The sequence below is a fragment of the Bubalus kerabau genome, chromosome 13 (assembly GCF_029407905.1).
Source record: "Bubalus kerabau isolate K-KA32 ecotype Philippines breed swamp buffalo chromosome 13, PCC_UOA_SB_1v2, whole genome shotgun sequence".
Classification (NCBI taxonomy): domain Eukaryota; kingdom Metazoa; phylum Chordata; class Mammalia; order Artiodactyla; family Bovidae; genus Bubalus; species Bubalus kerabau.
In genome coordinates this window covers 17,688,667-17,710,440 of record NC_073636.1, presented here as the reverse complement: position 1 = coordinate 17,710,440, position 21,774 = coordinate 17,688,667, and the positions used below count along the sequence as shown (strand labels likewise).

General features: G+C 40.9%; 1 protein-coding gene and 1 pseudogene across 25 annotated transcripts in view; one reads left to right on the top strand and one right to left on the bottom strand.

The window, feature by feature from the left end:
- The window catches only part of LOC129625372 (uncharacterized), a 92,441-nt gene that overhangs the window by 5,657 nt on the left and 65,010 nt on the right, over window positions 1–21,774 (bottom strand). Inside the window, exons 4-5 of one of the 25 annotated variants that reach the window (XR_008701400.1) lie at window positions 19,886–20,046; window positions 14,719–16,410 (exon numbers count right to left, since the gene is read on the bottom strand). The exons of 19 other annotated variants lie outside the window; for them this stretch is intronic. Coding sequence is in view for 1 of the 6 variants with exons in the window: in XM_055543606.1 (XP_055399581.1) it covers window positions 3,630–3,679 (50 nt within the window). In the remaining 5 variants the exon portion in view is untranslated. Of the gene's footprint in view, window positions 1–3,629; window positions 3,748–11,558; window positions 11,583–14,717; window positions 16,411–19,885; window positions 20,047–21,774 lie in introns of those variants that run through there. 5 more of the 25 variants (XR_008701393.1, XM_055543606.1, XR_008701409.1 and 2 more) reach the window with 5 other exon arrangements.
- On the top strand, window positions 3,107–5,195 carry LOC129625373 (PRELI domain-containing protein 1, mitochondrial-like; annotated as a pseudogene).

Sequence of the window (21,774 nt, the reverse complement as noted above, 5' to 3'; positions counted from 1 at the left end):
GTGCATCACTATCTAGTCTGCCCCTCTTCTCTCCTCCCTCCCAACTCAAAGGAAGAAACATCACATCCCTCTGGCCCACATCCAGGGTCAAACCCTTTGTCCTGAGTCCATATTGCTCCTCTCAAAACCTGGCTCCACCAGTGTTCCCTCATCATGTGTGTGTGTGGCCTTTTTTATTAAGTAATTTTATACAACAAATTGAAAGTCATGTCAAACATAAATGCGGTGCAGACAAATAAGCTGTTCATGTGAAAACAGAATAAATGCATACAAAATATGCGCAATATCATGAGCCTTAGTGAAGGCATAGAAGCTAGAAGACTTGAGGCCAAGTAATGCCTTTGCCCTAGGTTTTCAGGTAAAATATAGGATTCTGTATTTTATAAGTGAACAAAAAGTATTTCTGGAACCAGTATGACCCAAATATTGCACAGGACCTACCTTACAAAATTCATTCATTGTTCATTCGTTATTGAAGTTTAACTGGGCATCCTGTATTTTTCTTTGCTAAACTTGGCAACTCTACCCTGAGCTTTAGTGTTATTTTCACTGATAAGATAATAATACCTAGATAGCTCATCTGGCTGTTAAGATACTCAAAAGGGGTACAATGATAGCATGTCATGAATCTTCTTTGACTTAAATATATTCAGCTCTATGCCTATCTGCTGATGTCTCCAAAAAAGAGAGAGAGCGAGAAAGAAACAGAGACTAAGACATGGAGAGGGAGACGTGAAATAGCAGGGACCATCCACCCAGCCCTCCACTGCCAGAGCACATGCCCGGGGTGAGAGTGAGACGGGAGGCTGCTTTTGCTGTCCTCAGTCTCCCTGACGCTGCTTCTCATAATGTGAACACCTGGTGGTTCCAGAGTGTGATTCCAGTGTTGAAAGATACTGACTTTTAAAGTGTATTTCCTAATTGGAGTGTACTTGCTTTACAATGTTCTACTGTACAACTACGTGAATCAGCTGTAGGTATACATATATCCCCTCCCTCCTGGACCTCCCTCCCACCCCTCTAGGTCATCACAGAGCACCGAGCTGAGCTCCCTGTGCTATGCAGGAGCTTCCCACTAGCTTCTGTTTTACACATGGTAGCGTGTATATGTCAATCCCAATCTCCGATTTCATCCCACCCTCTCCTTTCCCTCCATGTCCAAAAGTCCATTCTCTACATCTGTGTCTCTATTCTTACCCTGCAAATAGGTTCATCAGTACCATTTTCTTGATTCTGTATACATGTGTTAATATACAATGTTTTTCTCTTCTGACTTACTTCACTCTGTATGACAGACTCTAGCTTCATCCACATCACTGAAAATGACCCAATTTCATTCCTTTTAATGGCTATTCAGAAACAGTTTAGAAAGGATTGAGGCTGTCTTTAAAGATGGTGACATTGAAGGATCTTGGACTCCCTGCCTCCAGTGGACACCAAATGGACAGCTACACAGAGCAACTCTCTCTGAAGAAACTCACTCACTGGTTAAGCACCTCTTACAAAATGAGGGACCAAGATAATGCCTATGTCAAAATGAGTAGGAAAGGCTGAGCCACGCTCTTGCTGAAACCCCAGGGGTGGCACAGAGCCCTACAACTGAAAGGGAATAGCCAAATGCCAGTTTCTCCTTGAGGGATGAAGGGTCTAGACCCCATATCTACAACTCCAGGTTTTAAGATTCCCACCCAAAGGCCTCCAGACAAGTTCCTAGCTCTAAAAGTCAATGGGGTTTGAATCCACCAGTTAGTTCCACAGACAACAGAAGCAAAGCAGCAGTTGTTAAAGGCACAAACACTCACCTCAGCAATCCCCTCGAGGGCAGTGCAGATCAAGCCCACCTCCCAGTCTGTCTCTGGATGGGGTCTACTTGGATACTTTAAACGCTGCTGCCTGAGGGTCAGGCCTCTAATTGAACACCTATCTAGGGGCTGACTGCAATCCTCCCCAAAGTTACCACCCCTGCCCGCTTTCTCTGACCTGCTCCAAGTTGACAGGCTCTCCCTGAAAGAAACCTGTACACACATCTGTACCTCAGCTTTTGTGGCTACTGGTAGAGGATGGGTCCCCAGATCAGCCGTCTCTGACAGCCACCAGGGTGTGCCTTCAGAAGGCGGAGAGGACAACAGAGGCAGTTTAAAACTGGACATCCTTCTCGCCCCAGGGCTTAGCACAGAGAGGGTATACAGAAATGCTCGACTCCCAGTCTTTTCCTGAAGAGTCAGTCCATTTGCCTACTTCTAAAGCTTCTGCTACCCACTCCAGTATTCTTGGGCTTCCCTGGTGGTTCAGATGGTAAAGAATCCATCTGAAATGCAGGAGACCTGGGTTCAATCACTGGGTTGGGAAGATCCCCTGGAGGAGGGCATGGCAACCCACTCCAGTATTCTTGCCTGGAGAATCCGCATGGACAGTCTGCCAGGGTTCGCAAAGGGTCAGACACGACTGAGCAACTAAGCACAAAGCTTCTGCCTGAGGGTCAGCCTTCTAACGTATTCTGCACCTAGGGGCGGACTGTGATCCTCCCTTAAGGGCAGGGAAGCCAGCAGACACCTCTCCCTCCAGCCTGTCCCGGGTTGCTAGTTATCTCCCTGGAAGGAGCCTGGACACATGTCTCTGTGCCCCAGCTTTTGTGGCTGCCTCCTCGGGGATAGGTGCCCAAACTGCTTGGTTCTGAGAGCAAACAGGAGGTAATATAATGACTTACATTCATGTAGCGAACAAAGAAGTTCTTAACACATTACTGACCAGAGACATATTAATACATCTTCTGTTCAGATCAGATCAGTCGCTCAGTTGTGTCCGACTCTTTGCGACCCCATGAATCGCAGCACGCCAGGCATTCCTGTCCATCACCAACTCCCGGAGTTCACTGAGACTCACGTCCATCGAGTCAGTGATGCCAACTTATGACTGTCGTTATTATTCACATTTTGCTCTGTGAGGTTTTTGTTCCTACCTTATGTATATTATAAATCCAAGTTAATAATACTATAAAATTTTCAAAAATGATGCATCACCAAATTTTGAGTGAAGAAATTTTCGGTCAATTTTATGTAGATACTTTCTCTTGATTGTCTGAACAACATATACCTTAGTGTCTCAGAAGAAGATTGGAGAAGGAAATGGCAACCCATTCCAGTATTCTTGCCTGGAGAAGCCCCATGGACAGAGGAGCCTGGCAGGCTTCAGTACATGGGGTCACAAAGAGTTGGACACAATTGAGTGACTAAGACAGAAGAAGACAGTTCTTTAGGACTTCTCTGGTGGTCCAGTGGTTAAGAATCTGCTAGCCAATGCAGGGGAGATTCCACGTCACCTGGCAATTAAGCCCGTGTGCCACAACTACTGAGCCCATACGCCTAGAGCCTGTGCTCTGCAAAGAGAAGCCATCGCAATGAGAAGCCCGCATACTGCAGCTAGAGAGTAGCTCCCCCGCCTCTGCTCTCCGCAACTAGAGAAAGCCTGCACATAGCAACAAAGATTCAGTGCAACAAAAAATAAATTATAAAAAAGATGACAGTTCTTCAGGTATAGGTATCACTCAGATGATTTAAACATTAGACCAACAAAAAGACAAAAAAACCTTAGTGTCTGACTCTGCCACAGAAAGTGAAAATGAAACTCACGGTGCTGGAGAATGCTCCTTTGCTTCCGCAGAAGAGTGGATTGAAGACATCTCATGAAAATTAGAAGACTTTATAGGTGTGTCAGATATAATGACTGAATGTAATAACCTGCAAAGGGTTACTGAAATAACAGAATTAATTTTGGGTAACTGCTTTTTTGAGTTAGTCGCTTCTCAAACTTTTATCACCAACAGAATGAAAAATCATGTAAAAAGTATGATAAAGCTTTAAAATGGACTCATGTAACCAACAGTGACATATGAGATTTCTTTTCAAGAAGTTTCTTGAATTCATAATTTTGGTGGACAAATGAGAAAGTCACACTGGATCCATTATTTGAAACATCTATCTTTCCCAAGGTTATGACAAGAAGAAAGTTTGAATAAATAATGACATTTCTTCACTTTAACAATAACTTGGAAACTCTACTCTCTGCAGACAGACTTGCATAAAGTAAACACTGGGGTTATTCCCATAATTCCTCAGGGCGGTGGCGGCTGGTTGGGTGTGGCGCTGCAGCGACCGGGCCGCTGCTAGCGTGGCGGCCGCGCATCGAGCTCCAGCCCGGCCTCCGCGTGTGCTCCGCACCCCTGATGCTGCCCGGGCACTGAGCCCGCTCTGGCTGGGATGATGGTCAAGTGCTTCCTGGGCCAGAGCGTGCTCCGGAGCTCCTGGGACCAAGTGTTCACTGCCTTGTGGCAGTGGTACCCGAATCCCTGTAGCAAGCATGTCTTGACGGAAGCCAGTGCACCGAGAGGTGACCTCTCACCAGAAGCTCCTGTCCCGATGACTCCTGATCAAGATGAACAGGATGCCCCGCTGGGCTGAGCGACTGTTTCTTGCCAATGTTGCTCACTCAGAGTACATCCTGGAGGACTCTATTGTGGACCCACAAAAACGAGACCATGACCACTTTTACATCAACCACGCCCAGCTGATGGTGGTGGAGGAAGGATGTGTTTACTGTGGGAACTCTGATAACAGCAGCTGGACCAAAATCTGCCAGGAGGGTCTCCTCTAGCTTATTTATTTGGCGTCTCCAGAGCTGTCCAGGAGTTTGGTCTCTCACGGTTCAAAAGCAACGTGACCTAGACTATGAAGGGTTTTGAATACACCTTGGCCAAGCTGCAAGGTGAGGTCCCTCCCCAAACCCTTGTTGAAACAGCCAATGAAACCCAGGAGAAGGCCAAGGAGACGGCACTGGCAGCTACAGAGAAGGCCAAGGACCTTGTTAGCAAGGCGGCCACCAAGAAGCAGCAGTTCGTATAGCAATGCCCAGGCCCCGAGACAGCAGCCTAGCAGACTACTGGCTCCAGTCTCTGTGCCCCCTCCTCCTGTACTTTATTACTGAAAGCCAGCTTCCAGCCCTGTCGACTGTCTGGGTGGTGGGCTGGGGGTAGGTGCCCTGTTTGGCACCTCCAGCACAGCCAGCTGATTACCCACGTCAGAGCCGGGCCTCCTTACTCCTGCATCAGGTGGCTGGGGACAGAGGTGCAGTGACTTGCCTGGGTTATGGCATCCCCGTGAAGTGGTCATAAATGCTAGACTGTAAGCTCCATGAGGGCAGGGACCATTGTTTTATCCTCTGCTGTGTCCCAAGTATCTGAAACAAAATCTTGCATGTAATAGGCACTCAGTAAATCCTTGATGGATTCAATCGGAAAAGAAAAAACAAAACACTTTGGGGTTATTTTCTACCAAAATTTCAATTGATCTATATACCCAAACAGAGTTATCACTAAATGAGGCAATGATAAGGTGAAGGAGACAACTCAGATAATCCAGAAAACTTACAAAATACAGAATTTTGGTCAGGATGATTAGCGTAAGTGAAATTAGATATATATGCAACCTTGAGATTTACATGGGTGAAGGAAGGAAACCACAAGAAACAATATTATCGGTCCTGCAACCTTATCTGGGTTCATGGCACCATGGTTACCAAGGTAATTATTACAACAGTGTGTCCACATCTGAAATACTGTTGAAAAATAAATCCAGGGTTTGTAGGACTATAAGAGAGAACTGTGGTCTATTAAACCAAATTAAAGGTGAAATCTAAAAATCTACAGAGTGGAAAAATGACATTCTTACAGAAGAAGGGTTTCCCTGATGGCTCAGCAGATAGAGTCCGCCTGCAAAGCAGGAGATACAAGAGATGGTGGGTTTGATCATGGGTCAGGAAGATACCCTAGATAAGGAAATGGTAACCCACTCCAGTATTATTGCTGGAAAAATCCCACAGACAGAGGATCATGATGGGTTACAGTCCATGAGGTCACAAAGAGTTGAACATGATTGAGTGACTAAGCACAACACACAGAAAGGAAAAGTGATTCTACTTATATGGAAAGACAAAAGGCTAATCCACATAGTGACAACTATTTATAACACCTCCATCTACAGGAAAGGGAGACAGGAGGACTGGCCATCAGATACCTAAGCCCACTTACATATTAGAGTGTAATAAATATATGAAAGGAGTTATTGATCTGATTAATATCTGGCAAGCTTCAGTATCTTCTGGGAAACTCTAAAATGGGCTTCTGTTTGAGTAATTTTGGTTTATTTGATGCATTTAAAATTTATTATAGCCTCAATGCATGTAATAAAAATGATTTACAAGCAGTTCTTGTTACCAGTAGCCACTGACCATTCTGGTGAATGCCAAACAATGTTCAAGCTACTGCACAATTGCAATCATCTCACAAGCTAGCAAAGTAATGTGCAAAATTCTCCAAGGAAGGCTTCAACATGAACCAAGAACCTCCAGATGGTCAAGCTGGATTTAGAAAAGGTAGAGGTACCAGAAATCAAATTGCCAACATCTGTTGGATCATAGAAAAAGCAGGCAAATTCCAGAAAAATATCTACTTCTGCCTCACTGTCTACACTAAAGCCTTTGACTGTGTGGATCACAGCAAACTGTGGAAAATTCTTCAAGAGATGAGAATACCAGACCACCTTACCTGCCTCCTGAGAAATCTATATGCAGGTCAAGAAGCATCAGTTAGTACCAGACATGGAACCACAGACTGGTTCCAAATTGGGAAAGGAGTACAGATCAGATCAGGTCAGTCGCTAAGTCGTGTCCGACTCTTTGCGACCCCATGAATCGCAGCACGCCAGGCCTCCCTGTCCATCACCAACTCCCGGAATTCACTCAGACTCACGTCCATCAAGTCAGTGATGCCATCCAGCCATCTCATCCTCTGTCGTCCCCTTCTCCTCCTGCCCCCAGTCCCTCCCAACATCAGAGTCTTTTCCAATGAGTCAACTCTTCGCATGAGGTGGCCAAACTACTGGAGTTTCAGCTTTAGCATCATTCCTTCCAAAGAAATCCCAGGGCTGATCTCCTTCAGAATGGACTGCTTGGATCTCCTTGCAGTCCAAGGGACTCTCAAGAGTCTTCTCCAACACCACAGTTCAAAAGCCTCAATTCTTGAGTGCTCAGCCTTCTTCACAGTCCAACTCTCACATCCATACATCACCACAGGAAAAACCATAGCCTTGACTAGATGAACCTTTGTTGGCAAAGTAATGTTTCTGCTTTTGAATATGCTATCTAGGTTGGTCATAACGTTCCTTCCAAGGAGTAAGCGTCTTTTAATTTCATGGCTGCAGTCACCGTCGGCAGTGATTTTGGAGCCCAGAAAAATAAAGTCTGACACTGTTTCCACTGTTTCCCCATCTATTTCCCATGAAGTGATGGGACCGGATGCCATGATCTTCATTTTCTGAATGTTGAGCTTTAAGCCAACGTTTTCACTCTCCACTTTCACTTTCATCAAGAGGCTCTTGAGTTCCTCTTCACTTTCTGCCATAAGGGTGGTGTCATCTGCATATCTGAGGTTATTGATATTTCTCCCGGCAATCTTGATTCCAGTTTGTGTTTCTTCCAGTCCAGCGTTTATCATGATGTACTCTGCATATAAGTTAAATAAACAGGGTGACAATATACAGCCTTGAGGAACTCCTTTTCCTATTTGGAACCAGTCTGTTGTTCCATGTCCAGTTCTAACTGTTGCTTCCTGACCTGCATACAAATTTCTCAAGAGGCAGATCAGGTGGTCTGGTATTCCCATCTCTTTCAGAATTTTCCACAGTTTATTGTGATCCACACAGTCAAAGGCTTTGGCATAGTCAATAAAGCAGAAATAGATGTTTTTCTGGAACTCTCTTGCTTTTTCTATGATCCAGCGGATGTTGGCAATTTGATCTCTGGTTTCTCAAGGCTTATTTAAGTTATATGCAGTTAAATAACTTATATGCTTATTTAACTTATATGCAGAGTACATCATGAGAAATGCTGGGCTGGATGAAGCACAAGCTGGAATCAAGATTTCTGGGAGAAATATCAGTAACCTCAGGTATGCAAATGACACCATGCTTATGGCAGAAAGTGAAGAGGAACTAAACAGCCTCTTGATGAAAGTGAAAGAGGAGAGTCAAAAAGCTGGCTGAAAACTCAACATTAAAAAAACTAAGATCATGGCATCTGGTCCCATCATTTCATGGCAAACAGATGGGGAAACAATGGACACTGACAGACTTTATTTTTCTGGGCTCCAAAATCACTGCAGATGGTGACTGCAGCCATGAAATTAAGGCGCTTGCTCCTTGGAAGAAAATTTATGACTAATTTAGACAGCATATTAAAAAACAGAGACATTACTATACAAAAAAAGGTCTGTCTAGTCAAAGCTATGGTTTTTCCAGTAGTCATGTATGGATGTGAGATTTGGACCATAAAGAAAGCTGAGCACAGAAGAATGGATGCTTTTCAACTGTGGTATTGGAGAAGACTCTCAAGAGTCCCTTGGACTGCAAAGAGATCAAAGGAGTCAACTGTAAAGGAAATCAGTCCTGAATATTCATTGGAAGAACTGATGCTGAAGCAGAAGTTCCAATACTATGGCCACCTGATGCAAAGAACTGACTCATTGGAAAAGACCCTGATGCTGGGAAAGATTGAAGGTGGGAGGAGAAGGGGATGACAGAGGATGAGATGGTTGGATGGCATCACTGGCTTGATGGACATGAGTTTGAGCAAGCTCCAGGAGTTGGTGATGGACAGAGAAGCCTGGTGTGCTAGAGTCCATGGGTCACAAAGAGTCGGACATCACTGAGCAACTGAACTGAACTGACTGATTCTGGTGAATGCAGTGGTAGTCTCTCACCTTGTCCTTCTTGTGGCATTTCTAAAAGAGCCCCCTGCAAAGATCCACCTTGTCGATTATCAGGTAAAATAAAAGAACATATTCTAGAGGCAATAATACCCACAGCACTTAAAAAACAAAAGCTGCCAGGAAGTGTAGAGTCTGCTCTTTCCAGAGGAAAGCCCAGTGAAACACAGTGCATTTGTAATAGACATTCTGTCCTCCTACACAGAAGTGCTTGCTACACTGCCTATCATACTAACAAAATATCAGAATGCTTTAATAAGACATGTACAAAGTTTCAAATAGATACATTAAGTGCAAAAGAAGTTGATATTTATTCAAATGTGGGTGTTTCAGCATTCACTTACGTAACAAATTGCCATCCACAGGCCTTAGTTTCTGCAAAAATTTCCCAGTCAATAATGTGTTAACAGGCTTAAGAGCACAATCCTGAACACCCAGCTATACACCTGGGTCCAGAGCAAAGGGAGCAGGCAGAATCACTCTCCTCCCGTTTGTCCCTAGAAGACACCTATCTGCATACTTTCCCAGCTGCGGCTGCCTGAGGGTTCAGCTTCTAACCAGCCTTCATGTAGGTGCTGACTGTGGTCCCTGCCTTTGGAACACTGCCAAGTGGGCACACCTTCAACCACCGGGATGCACTAGGAGCACAGGTGGTGGCTTGGACAATTACAAAGGTTACAGGAGTGTGAGCCAGCCTAATAGATAAGGTTCCTCTCCTACACAAACCACTCAAGCAAGACTGGGAGAGGAGGCTGCTTTATCTAATGCTCAGAAACAAACTCAGAGTCAAGGAAAATGAAGAAACAGAGGAATATGTTCCAAACTAGAGAATAAGCTAAAACTCCAGAAACAGGTCTTAATAAAACAGAGATTAGTAAGTTGTCAGAGAGTTCAGTTAACAGACACAAAGATGGTCACTATGGTCAGCAGCATCTCTGCTCCGTCATCACTTTCATGAACAAAGAATTTCAACAAAGAGAAAGGAAATATTAAGAAGTACCAATCAGATCACAGGACATAGAATATAATTAACTGAACTAAAAAACTCAATAGAGGGTTCAACAGCAAACTAGATCAATTATAAGAAAAGATCCATGAACTTGAGATAGAACAGTAAATCATAGGAGAAAAAGACAGAAGCTGAAGAAAATGTAAGGGACCTATGGCACACTATCAAACAGACCAGTACACACACTTAGAAGGGCACAAGGAGGGGAAAAGACGGAGGAAGGGAAAGAAAGCTAATTTAAAGACATAATGGCTGAAACTTCCCTAACCTGAGAAAGAAACATGTCCAGATCCAGGAAGCTCAGATTTTCAAAAAGGATGAATACAAAAACAGACTCATACTGAGACACATTATAATTATCAGAAAAGACAAGGAGAAAAATCTTAAAAGCAGCAAGAGAAAAACAACTTGGTACATACAAGGAAACTCACATAAAATTATCAGTAGATTTTTTTTTTTAGCAGCTTTGCAGGTCAGAAGAGACAGGTATGTATTCAAACTCATGAAAGAAAAAAAAAAACCTACCACCCAAGAATAATCTACCCAGCAAAGCTGTCCTTAAGAATTAAAGGAGAACTTATTACATACACAAAACCCTGAAGACTCAACCAGAAAAAGCTATTAGAACTAATAAACAAATTCAGTAAAGTTGCAGGATACAAAACCTATATACAAAAATCAACTGCATTTAAATTGCCCCTCAGAATTGGAGAGTGATTTTTTCAGATAAGCAAAAATTGAAGGAGTTCAGCACCAATAGACTGACCCTATAAGAAATGTTAAAAAGACTTCTTTAAGCTGAAAAAATGGTACTAATTAGTAGCAGGAAAACATGCATAAATCTTGCTGATAAAGTTAAATATATAATCAAAGTCAGAATAATATAATGCTGTAATAGTGCTGGGTTATAAAGCCAGTATAAAGGTTAAAAAGAAAAATAGTAAAAAAAAAAAAAAAACAAACCCCACTATAACTACAATAATTTGTTCAAGTATACTAAAGATAAAATGTTGCAAATATGACATCAAAAACATAAAATGTGATGGGAGGAGATGGTAAAAATACAGAATTTTAGAATAATTCAAACATAAGTTGTTATCAGCTTATAATAGACTGTTATAACTCTCAGATGTTTTATGTAGGCCTCATGGTAACCATAAAGCAAAACCCTATAGAAGACACACAAAAGATAAAGAAATCTATGCATACCACTCAGAAAAATCATCAAATCATAAAGGAAGAGAACAAGAAAAGAAGAAAGGAACAGAGGAATTACAAAACAGCCAGAAAACAATTAACAAAATGCCAATAAATCCATAGTAAAAGCAGAGAAGTCACTTCACTGACAAAGGTCTGTATAGTCAAAGGTATGGTTCTTCCAGTAGTCATGTATGAATGTGAGAGTTGGACCATAAAGAAGGCTGAGCACCAAAGAATTGATGCTTTCGAACTGTGATGCTGGAGAAGACTCCTGAGAGTCCTGTGGATGGCCAGAAGATCAAACCAATCATAAGGAAATCAACTCTGAATATTCATTAGAAGGATTGGTGTTGAAGTGGAAGCTCCAATACTTTGGCCACCTGATGGGAAGAGCTGACTCACTGGAAGAGACCCTGATGCTGGGAAAGACTAAGGGCAACAGGAGGAGACAACAGAGGATGAGATGGCTGGCTGGCATCCTGACTCAATGGACATGAGTTTGAGGAAACTCCAGGAAATGGTCAAGGAAGGAAGCCCGTTGTGCTGTACTTCATGGGGCTGCAAAGAGTTGGACATGACTGAGTGACTGAACAACAAGTAATTGTATTAAATGTAAATGAACTGAATTCTCCAAAAAAAAAAAAAAAAAAAAAGAGAGGGACAGACAGACAGACACACACAGAGTGGTTGAATAGATTAAAATAATAATAATTTTTAAAAAACCCTGAAACAAAGAACCATCAATGTGCTACCTATGAGAGACTCATTTCAGGTTTATAAGCACAAACTAAAAGTGAAGGGATGGGAAAAATTTTTTTCATAAAAATGTAAACCCCCAAAAGCTAGGGTGGCTATAGCTAAATAGACCTTAAGACAAATTTTGTAATAAGAGACAAAGAAGATCATCATGTAACTATAAAGGGGCCAATCCAACAGGACATAACATTTGCAACTACTTATGCACTCAACTTAGAAAAACCTAAATATATCAAACGAATACTAACAGACCTAAAGGGAGAAATAGCAATACTATAGTAGTAGGGACTTCTATTTATTGACTGTATTTTCATCAATGGATAGGTCATCTAGAGAGAAAATCAATAAGAAAACACTAGACCTAACTGACATGTTAGACCAGATAAACTTGGTAGACATTTAAGAACATTCCATCCAACAGCAGCAGAATATACATTCTTCAAGTATACATGGAACATTATTCAAGATAGATCACACAAAACAAGTCTCAACAAATTTAAGAGGACTGAAATTATATCAAGCATCTTTTCCAACCAAAGAAGTCTGAGTCTAGAAACTAATTATAAAAAAAAACCTGTAAAATTCACAGATATGTGGAGATTAAACAACAAGTTACTGAACAATCAAGGAATCAAAAAAATTAAGAGAAACAAAAACATCATGAGACAAATGAAAATGCAGCAAAAGCAGTTATAGGAGAGATTAAGTGAGAAATGCCTACATTAAGAAACAAGAAACATCTCAGTACAGTAAACAACTTTCCACTTCAAGAAATTTAGAAAAAGAACAAACTAAGCTTAAGGTTAGTAAAAGGAAGGAAATAACAAAGATCAGAGCAGAAATAAATAAAATGGAGATTAAAATGACAAAAGATCAATGAAACTAAAACCTGGTTTTTGAAAAGATAAACAAAATATGCAAATCTTTAACCATACCCACCAAGAGAAAAAGAGAGCACTCACAATTAGAAATGAAAGATGAACTTTTACAAAAATATCACAGAAATGCAGAGATCATAAAATACTTTTCTTCTGGCTACACTGTGTGGCTTGTGGGATCTTAGTTCCCTGACAAGGGATAGAAAACCTGTGTACAATAGAGTCCGAACCAAGGGACCACCAGGGAGTTCCCTTAAGAGACTGTTATGTACAATTATATGCCAACAAATCAAACAATATAGAATAAGTGCATGTATTCATAGAAACATAAAACCTTATTAGACTGAGTCATGAAGAAATAGAAGATATGACAAAGCAATTACTAGTAAGGAGATTGCATCAGTAATCAGAACCTCTCAACAAGTAAAAGTCCAGACCAGATGACTTTGTTGGTGTATTCTTCTAAACATTTAAGAACCAACACCAATTTTTCAATAAGAGAATACTTGTAAACGTTCTATTAGGCCAGAATTACCCTGATACCAAAACCAGAAAGAATAGTACAAGAAAATTATAGGCCAGTATCCCAGATGAAAATACAAGCAAAAATCCTCTAAAAATTCAATAATATTCAATATTCAACCACATTAATGGGAACATAGAGCATGATCAAGTGGGATTTATTTCAGGGATACAAAAAGCATGGTTCAACACCCACAAATCAATGTGATATACAACATTAACAGAATCAAAGATAAATATGACCATCTCAGTAATGCAGAAAACAGTACTGGACAAAATTCAACATCCATTCATAATAGAAACTCTCAATTAACTGGATATAGACTGACTGAAACTCAACATAATAAAAGCCGTATGTGGTAAGCCCACAGCTAAGATAACATTCAATGGTGAAAGTTGAAAGTTTATCTTCCAAGATCAAGAATAAGACGAGGACACCCACTCTGATCACTTTTATTCAATCAAGTACTGGAAATCCTAACCAGGCTATCACACAAGGAAAAAGAAATAAAAAGCACCCAAATCAACTTAGAAAAAGTAAAACTGTCTTTATTTCCAGATGACATGCTACAAAGAGCTTCCTTGGTGGCTCATACAAACTCCTGCAATGATGGAGACCCAGGTCCAATCCCTGGGTGGGAAAGATCCCCTGGAGAAGGGAATGTCAATCCACTCCAGTATTCTCTCCTGGAGAATCCCATGGTAGAGAAGCCTGACGGGCTACAGTCCATGGGGTCGCAAAGAGTTGGACATGACTGAGCAACTAACACACATGCCACTATATATAGAAAACTCTAAAAACTACACCAAAAAATGTTAGACAGACTAAAGTTGTAGGGTATAAAATATACAAAATCAGTTATTATATACACACACAAAACCACAAGCAAACTGAATCATTCACTCAACATTCAAAGCATAGTAGATAAAAATTTAAAACAACCTTTGGCACTATAGAGCAAGGAGCATAAGGAAATGAGGAAAGAAGCACTGTATGTTAGCCACTCAGTCATGTCCAACTCTTTGCAACTCCATGGACTGTAGCTTGCCAGCCTCCTCTGTCCATGGAATTTTCCAGGCAAGAATACTGGAGTGGGTTGTCATTCCCTTCTCCAGGGGATCTTCCCAACTCAGGGATCAAACCCAGGACTCCTGCATTACAGGCAGATTCTTTACTGTCTGAGCCACCCGGGAAGCCCCATAGTGGGCTTTTAAAGAAGCATTAAAGTAACAAAAAGCAAAGGTTATTCCTCTACCTCTGCATAAGGATTTAACTAGTAAACATTAACAAAGGGAAGTGAAGTCACTCAGTCATGTCCAACTCTTTGCAACCCCATGGACTGAAGCCTACCAGGCTCCTCCATCCATGGAATTTTCCAGGCAAGAGTACTGGAGTGGGTTGCCATTTCCTTCTCCATAACAAAGGGAAGTTATTAGTAAATATCTCAAAACCAAATGAGCTGCTTATCACGTTTATTAGAATGAACTCATTGGACTTCCCTCATGATGCAGTGGATAAGAATCCACCTGCCAATGCAGGGGACATGGGTTTGATCCTGTTTGGAAAGATTCCACATGCCATGAAGCAGCTCTGCCGGTGTGCCACAACTGCTGAGCCCGTGCTCTCCAGCTACAGCTCTTGAGCCCACGAGCTACAGCTACTGAGTCTGCCTGGTGCAATTACTGCAGCCTGTGCTCCACAACGAAGAGTAGCCCCTGCTCACTGCAACTAGAGAAAGCCCACACAAAGCAACGAAGACCCAACACAGCCAAAAATAAAATAAACAAGTGAAAAAAATGTTTTAAAGAACAAACTCATCTATGCTGCAAAATGGTCAGAAGAGGTAACAAGCCTGGTGATATGTGATTGTCCAAGAAAAGAAACTTAGTTCAACTTTAAAAATTACAAAAAAAATTATAAATTTCAACTTTTACAAAGGTACAGCTTTTTAGAAATGGGTACGACCTTATCTAGAGAGTAAAAATAACATCATAGCTGGCTTAAAAGCAGTCACCAATTAAGAAGTCATTCAAGCTCAACGATGACTTTATCTTAATATCAACAATAAGCATATCAACTCCTAGTTTTACACTGGACTGATGATCTATTAGCCAAAAGAAGCAATGTTAACATGAGTAACAAGAACTATTTCTCCTTGTATAAGCTTATATCAATTACTGATAGTTAACAGCAAATAAACACAACTCAACATCAAAATACATACTAAGTATACTGTTAACCCAACATAGGCATGCACTCAAGGAAAGATTTCTTAAAGAGTAAAAGGAACTCAGCAAATACAAACCCCACTTGTTTACCAAAAATCCATCACCTCTAGCATAACTAATATTAGAGGCACTGCCGGCCCCGTGGTGACTGTTAAACAGCTGAGGCATCCTGACAATGCAGAACACAAAGGTAACATCATCACTTGTTCTCTAAGTAAGGATTTGTATGAATACCCACACAAGCGTTTTACTGTCTTTTACTTTCAATCAGTGAAACTGACCTTCCCATGAAGAGACAGGTATAGCAAAATATGATGAGATGATCCTATGGAGTTTTAATTAATTAACCCCAAGACACTAATTAAACCACCAAGGGATAACAAAATTTTCATATAGGTTGATGGTTTTGATTGGGTTGACCTTGGAGAACAGAAAAGCCTCTGAGTGATTAAAATCTAGACTTACTAGTCAAAATATATTAATGATATGTTTTTTATTAATATATATTATTTGCATATTTTTTGATATCATTTTTTTAAAGTTTTTAATAAATTTAAAGATAGGCTACATTCGAGAAAAGAGTGACAGTTTTAATCAAAACAGTAATTAATGTAAAAACTGGCATATAAAACATGGGTTTTAAGAGTAGTAATTATAGGGAAAGCATTTCAAAATGAAGGTTAAAATTCAGGATTAAAAAAAAAAATACAGTACTTGCATGGTTTAACATGCAAGACTACTACTCTTTAACAGAATGTCTCCATAAAAATGAACTTTTGAGCAAGCATAACCAATATATGGGCTCTCTGGGTAGTTCAGTTGGTAAAGAATCCATCTGCAATGCTGGAGACCCCAGTTCGATTCCTAGGTCAGGATGTTCCCCTGGAGAAAGGATAGGCTACCCACTCCAGTGTTCTTGAGCTTCCCTGGTGGCTCAGATGGGAAAGATTCTGCCTGCAGTGCAGGAGACCTGGTTTCGATCCCTGGATTGGGAAGATCCCCTGGAGGAGGGAATGGCAACGCACTTCAGTATTCTTGCCCAACAATCCCCATGGACAGAAGAGCCTGGTGGGCCACAGTCCATGGGGTTGCAAAGAGTCAGACATGACTGAACGACTAAGCACAGCACAACCAGTATACAGAGAAGGTCAAATCAAGACCATACGCAGTATGCTATTTTCAGCAAAGGAGAGGTACAGCTTACCCTGAAAGAAAAGCAAAGAGACCGACACAAAGCTCTCCATTTTTCAAGCTCTGGATACTTTAACATGGAAATTTAAAGAATGTTTAAGAAGATACAAGTTCATGTGGTAACCAAATTGGACTTCACAAAGTATTTGAATAGAATACAAGCATAAATACAGAATTTTGGATGGCAATGATGTTCAGTTAAATTCTATTCACCCTTACCCGCCAAAAGTTAGTGAGGGAAATTAATTTTTATTATGCAAAGTGGGTCACACATAGAGGAAAAAATATTTTTCCATCATAACTGAGTTATAGAGAGTGAAATAAGATAAATTCCTTCAAGTTCTAATGTTTAAAAGAATGAGTACCTCACTATTTATTAAATCTATAGCTATAGCCTTTACAGTCTTGATTTATAACTAAATCACATAGTACATAATCATACAATTGCCAATAAACTCTTCAAAAGTGACTGCAACTTTAAAATTATTGGAAAAGCAGCCCCAACTAGTGGAGATCCCAAGAAAGAACTAGAAAAAGGAGTTCTACATTCTGATCTAAACTCTGCCAGTTATTAGCTCTGAGACCTGCTTACCTTTGATAAATATTCAAAAGGTGGAGAGAAAAAATAAGAAAGAAAAAGATGACTCCAGATTTTAGGGACAGGATGAATGGAGTAAAAGATGATGCCCTGATAGGAAACCATATTATAATGGGCAACATCTGGAAAGGCTAATTCTTTGGGGGAGTAAAGGATTTTAAATTATGTCAAGTTTAGGTTTGCAGCATAACTCAAAGCACTAAAAATGTAGGCTTAAAGACAAATTGAGGCTGAGCCAACAGATAAGTTCTCTGTGACAGTGAAGATAATTGGAGAATTGGACTTTGGTTGATACCAGCATTCTTCAGTAGAACTTTTTGAGATGATGGAAATGTGCTGAATCTGCATTTTCCAGTATGGTAGCCACTAGCCACAAGTAGCTGCTGCTACTACTAAGGAAGTAAATTTTGATTTTAATTAATTAAAATCAAAAGTTATCCATACAACAGAGTATTATTTAGCAGTAAATGAGCCCTCAAGCCATGGAGAGACACACAAGAACCTTAAACACACATTGCTAAGTGAAAGAAGACAATCTCACCCATAGAACGATACAACACAGAGAGTAAACTGTAACATAAACTATGGACTTCAGTTAATAATTTGTCAATTCTGGTGTATCAGTGATAACAAATGCACCAAACTAATGTAAGATTAAGTAACTGTGTAACTGTGGGGGAAGGCATACATGGAAACTCTACATTTTCAGTGTAATTTTTCTGTAAACCTAAAACTGCTCTATAAAATAGTCCATTAAAACTTTAAATAATCACATGTGCCTAGTGGCTGGTATTAAATAGCACATGTTGATTAATGAAAAGACTGATATGGGAAGAAAACGAGAATGGCATTTCATTTTTTACCACCAACTCCATAAATATTCAAAGTTCATTTTTATCTTGAATACTAACATTTGACAGCAGAAAATGTTCAAATACTCTAGATGAATATCTTTCTAAACTGATTTCTATTAAACAAAATTTAAGTAATAACATTTATTGAACGGGTACTATACTGAAGATATATGTTAGCTCATTTAAATTTCAAAACAATCCTTTAAAACAAGATATTACCATTTCTGTTGTCAGAGATGAAGAATCATATACTTATAAAAGATGGGAACCAAGATACATCTGACTCCAAAGTCTATGTTCTAAAATACTCTGTATATAGTTCTATGATTTCCCAAATCACACACATAAGTGAATTTTTCCAAAATGAATCTACCATCAAGAACAATAGGTTATACAGCAGAATACATAATTAATTAATGATACACTGTATGTGTGTGTTAGTTGCTCAATCGTGTCCAACTCTGAGACCCCATGGACTGTAGCCCGCCAGGCTCCTCTGTCCGTGGAATTCTCCAGGCAAGAATACTGGAGTGGGTTGCCATTTCCTTCTCCAAGAGATCTTCCTGACCTGCAGCTGAACTAGGGTTTCCTGCATTGCAGGTGGATGCTTTACCGTCAGAGTACTAGGGAAGCCCAATGATACACTAAAGAGTCTAAAGAAGCATCTCTGTATTAAACTGTCCCAAACTAATGTGATAATTCTGGGCTAAGATGAATCACAAGCCAGATTCAAGATTGCTGGGAGAAATAGCAACAACCTCAGATATGCAGATACCACCACTCTAATGGCAGAAAGTGAAGAGGAACTAAAGAGCCTCTTTTTTTTTTTTTTTCCTGTGATTAACTTCTTTTATTTAGCATAACATTTTCAAGGTTTATCCATGTTGTTGCATCTATCAGTTCTTCATTGCTTTTTATTATCAAATAATGTGCCATTGTTTGGGTGCATCACATTTTCTTTTCTTTTTTTTTATTTTTTTATTTTTTTAAATTTTATTTTATTTTTAAACTTTACATAACTGTATTAGTTTTGCCAAATATCAAAATGAATCCGCCACAGGTATACATGTGTTCCCCATCCTGAACCCTCCTCCCTCCTCCCTCCCCATTCCATCCCTCTGGGTCATCCCAGTGCACCAGCCCCTTGATGAGGGTGATAGAAGAGAGTGAAAAAGCTGGCTTCAAATTCAACATTCAAAAAAACTAAGATCATGACATGCAGTCCCATCACTTCATGGCAAATAGAAGGGGGAAAAGTGGAAACTGACAGACTATTTTCTTGGGCTCCTAAATCACTGCACATGGTGACTGCAATCATGAAATTAAAAGACATTCACTTCTTGGAAGGAGAGCAATGACAAACCTAGACAGCATATTAAAAAGCAGAGACACCACTTTGCTGACAAAGGTCCATACAGTCAAAGCTATGGTTTTTCCAGTAGTCATGTACAGATGTGACAGTTGGACCATAAAGAAGCTTGGGTGCCTAAGAACTGATGCCTTCAAATCATGGTGCTGGAGAAGACCCTCGAGAATCCCTTGGACTGCAAGGAGATCAAACCAGTCAATCCTAAAGGAAATCAATCCTGAATATTCACTGGAAGGACTGATGGTGGAGCTGAAGCTCCAATACTCTGGCCACCTAATGGGAAGAACTGACTCACTGGAAAAGACCCTGATCCTGGGAAAGACATGCTGTTTCGAGCAGCAGCTCCTCTCAGCTCCAAGTCCCCATGGCTGTTGCCACTGCCACGGCAGCCACCGTTGACTCTGCCCCAGGCCGCCGGGCCATGGCCGCCACCACCACCCCCAGCACTGCCTCCAGCCTCCCACCTGCTGCTGAGGCTGCTCCTGCAGCAGGGGCCATCTTGTTGATCTGCCTCCTCTTCCTCCTCCTCCTCCATCCTGTTGCTCGTTGACCTCATTCCCTTCTTCTCCCTTGGGTTCCCGATATCATTCATTGATCCAAAAATTGATCAATGGAACAAGTTACCCTAGGGATAGCAGTGCAATCCTATAACTAGAGTTCATATCAACAATATATTTGTCATTAATGATTAACCATCTCAATGCTGGACCAGGACATCCCAATAGTATACTCACTATTAAAGATCCTTTTGTTAAACGATTAAAGTCCTATGTGATCTGAGCTTGGACCAGAATAATCCAGGTCAGTTTCTATCTACTATATATTTTTCCCAGTGTGAAAGAACATGAGAAATAAGGTCTACATTTAAAAAGTGTCTTAAAACCAATTAATGATATAATCTTAATTTAATTAATATATACAAAACCTTACCCAAGAACAGAGTTTGTTAGAGCAGCACAGCTGGGTAACTGCACAAAGTTTAAACCTTTATAGCCAGAGGTTCAAATCCTCTCCCTAACAAAATGTTCATAATTTTTATAATGAGTTTATAAATGTTTACTTTATAATGCATAAATCTAATACTTGTTATCCCTATTCTTCTAGCCATGGGATTTCTCACATTAATTGAAAGGTTCTAGGCTACATGCAACTTTGAAATGGACCAAATAATGTTGTACCATATGGCCTATTACGACCTATTGCTGATGTAGTCAAATTATTTATTAAAGGATCACCATGACCAGCTACATCTTCCATTTCCATATTTATTACACCCACTTTAGCCCTAATCTTGGCTCAAACCATACGAATTCCCTGACCTGTACCTCGTGAAAGTAGTGTCCGTCGCTCAGTCGTGTCCAACTCTTTGTGACCCCATGACTGTAGCCCACCAGGCTCCTCTGTCCATGAGATTCTCTAGGCAAGAATACTGGAGTGGGCAGCCTGTAGCTTACCCCTCATTAACAAAAACTTAGAGGAGTATTACTGATATTTATATCAGATACGTCAAGCCTAGCTGTCTAGGCTTGAGCCTAGACACTGATCCGGATGAGCTTCCAATTCAAAATGTGCACTTATTGGAGCTCTACGAGCAACAGCACTAATAATGTCACGTGAAGTAATGCTAGCGATTCTTCTTCTATCAGTCCTTTTAATAAATGTATCCTGGGACTTCCCTGGTGGTTCAGTGGTTAAGAATCCACCTGCCAACGCAGAGGACATGGACTAGATCCCTGGTCCGGGAGGATCCACATACTGCAGAGCAGCTAAGCCTGTGTACCGCAACTACGGAAGTCTGCATGCTCCAGGGGCTGTGCTCCATAACAAGAGAAGCCACCATAAAGAGAAGCCCACACACCACATGAAGAGTAGCCCCCACTTGCTGCAACTAGAGAAAGCCCTCATGCAGCAATGAACCCAGCACAGCCAAAGATAATGAAATAAAATTAATGGATCCTTTACTCTCTCAACCCTCATCTCAAGGACATTTACGAATAATCTTCCCATCATGACCCCTAGCCATAATACGACTTATGTCTACTCTGCTGCTGCTGCTGCTCCTAAGTCACTTCAGTCGTGTCCGACTCTGTGCCACCCCACAGACGGCAGCCCACCAGGCTCCCCCATCCCTGGGATTCTCCAGGCAAGAACACTGGAGTGGGTTGCCATTTCCTTCTCCAATGCATGAAAGTGAAGAGTGAAAGTGAAGTCGCTCAGTCGTGTCCGACCCTCAGCGACCCCATGGACCTTCCAGGCTCCTCCGTCCATGGGATTTTCCAGACAAGAGTACTGGAGTGGGGTGCCATTGCCTTCTCCGTATCTCTACTCTAGCAGAAACTAATTGAACCCCCTT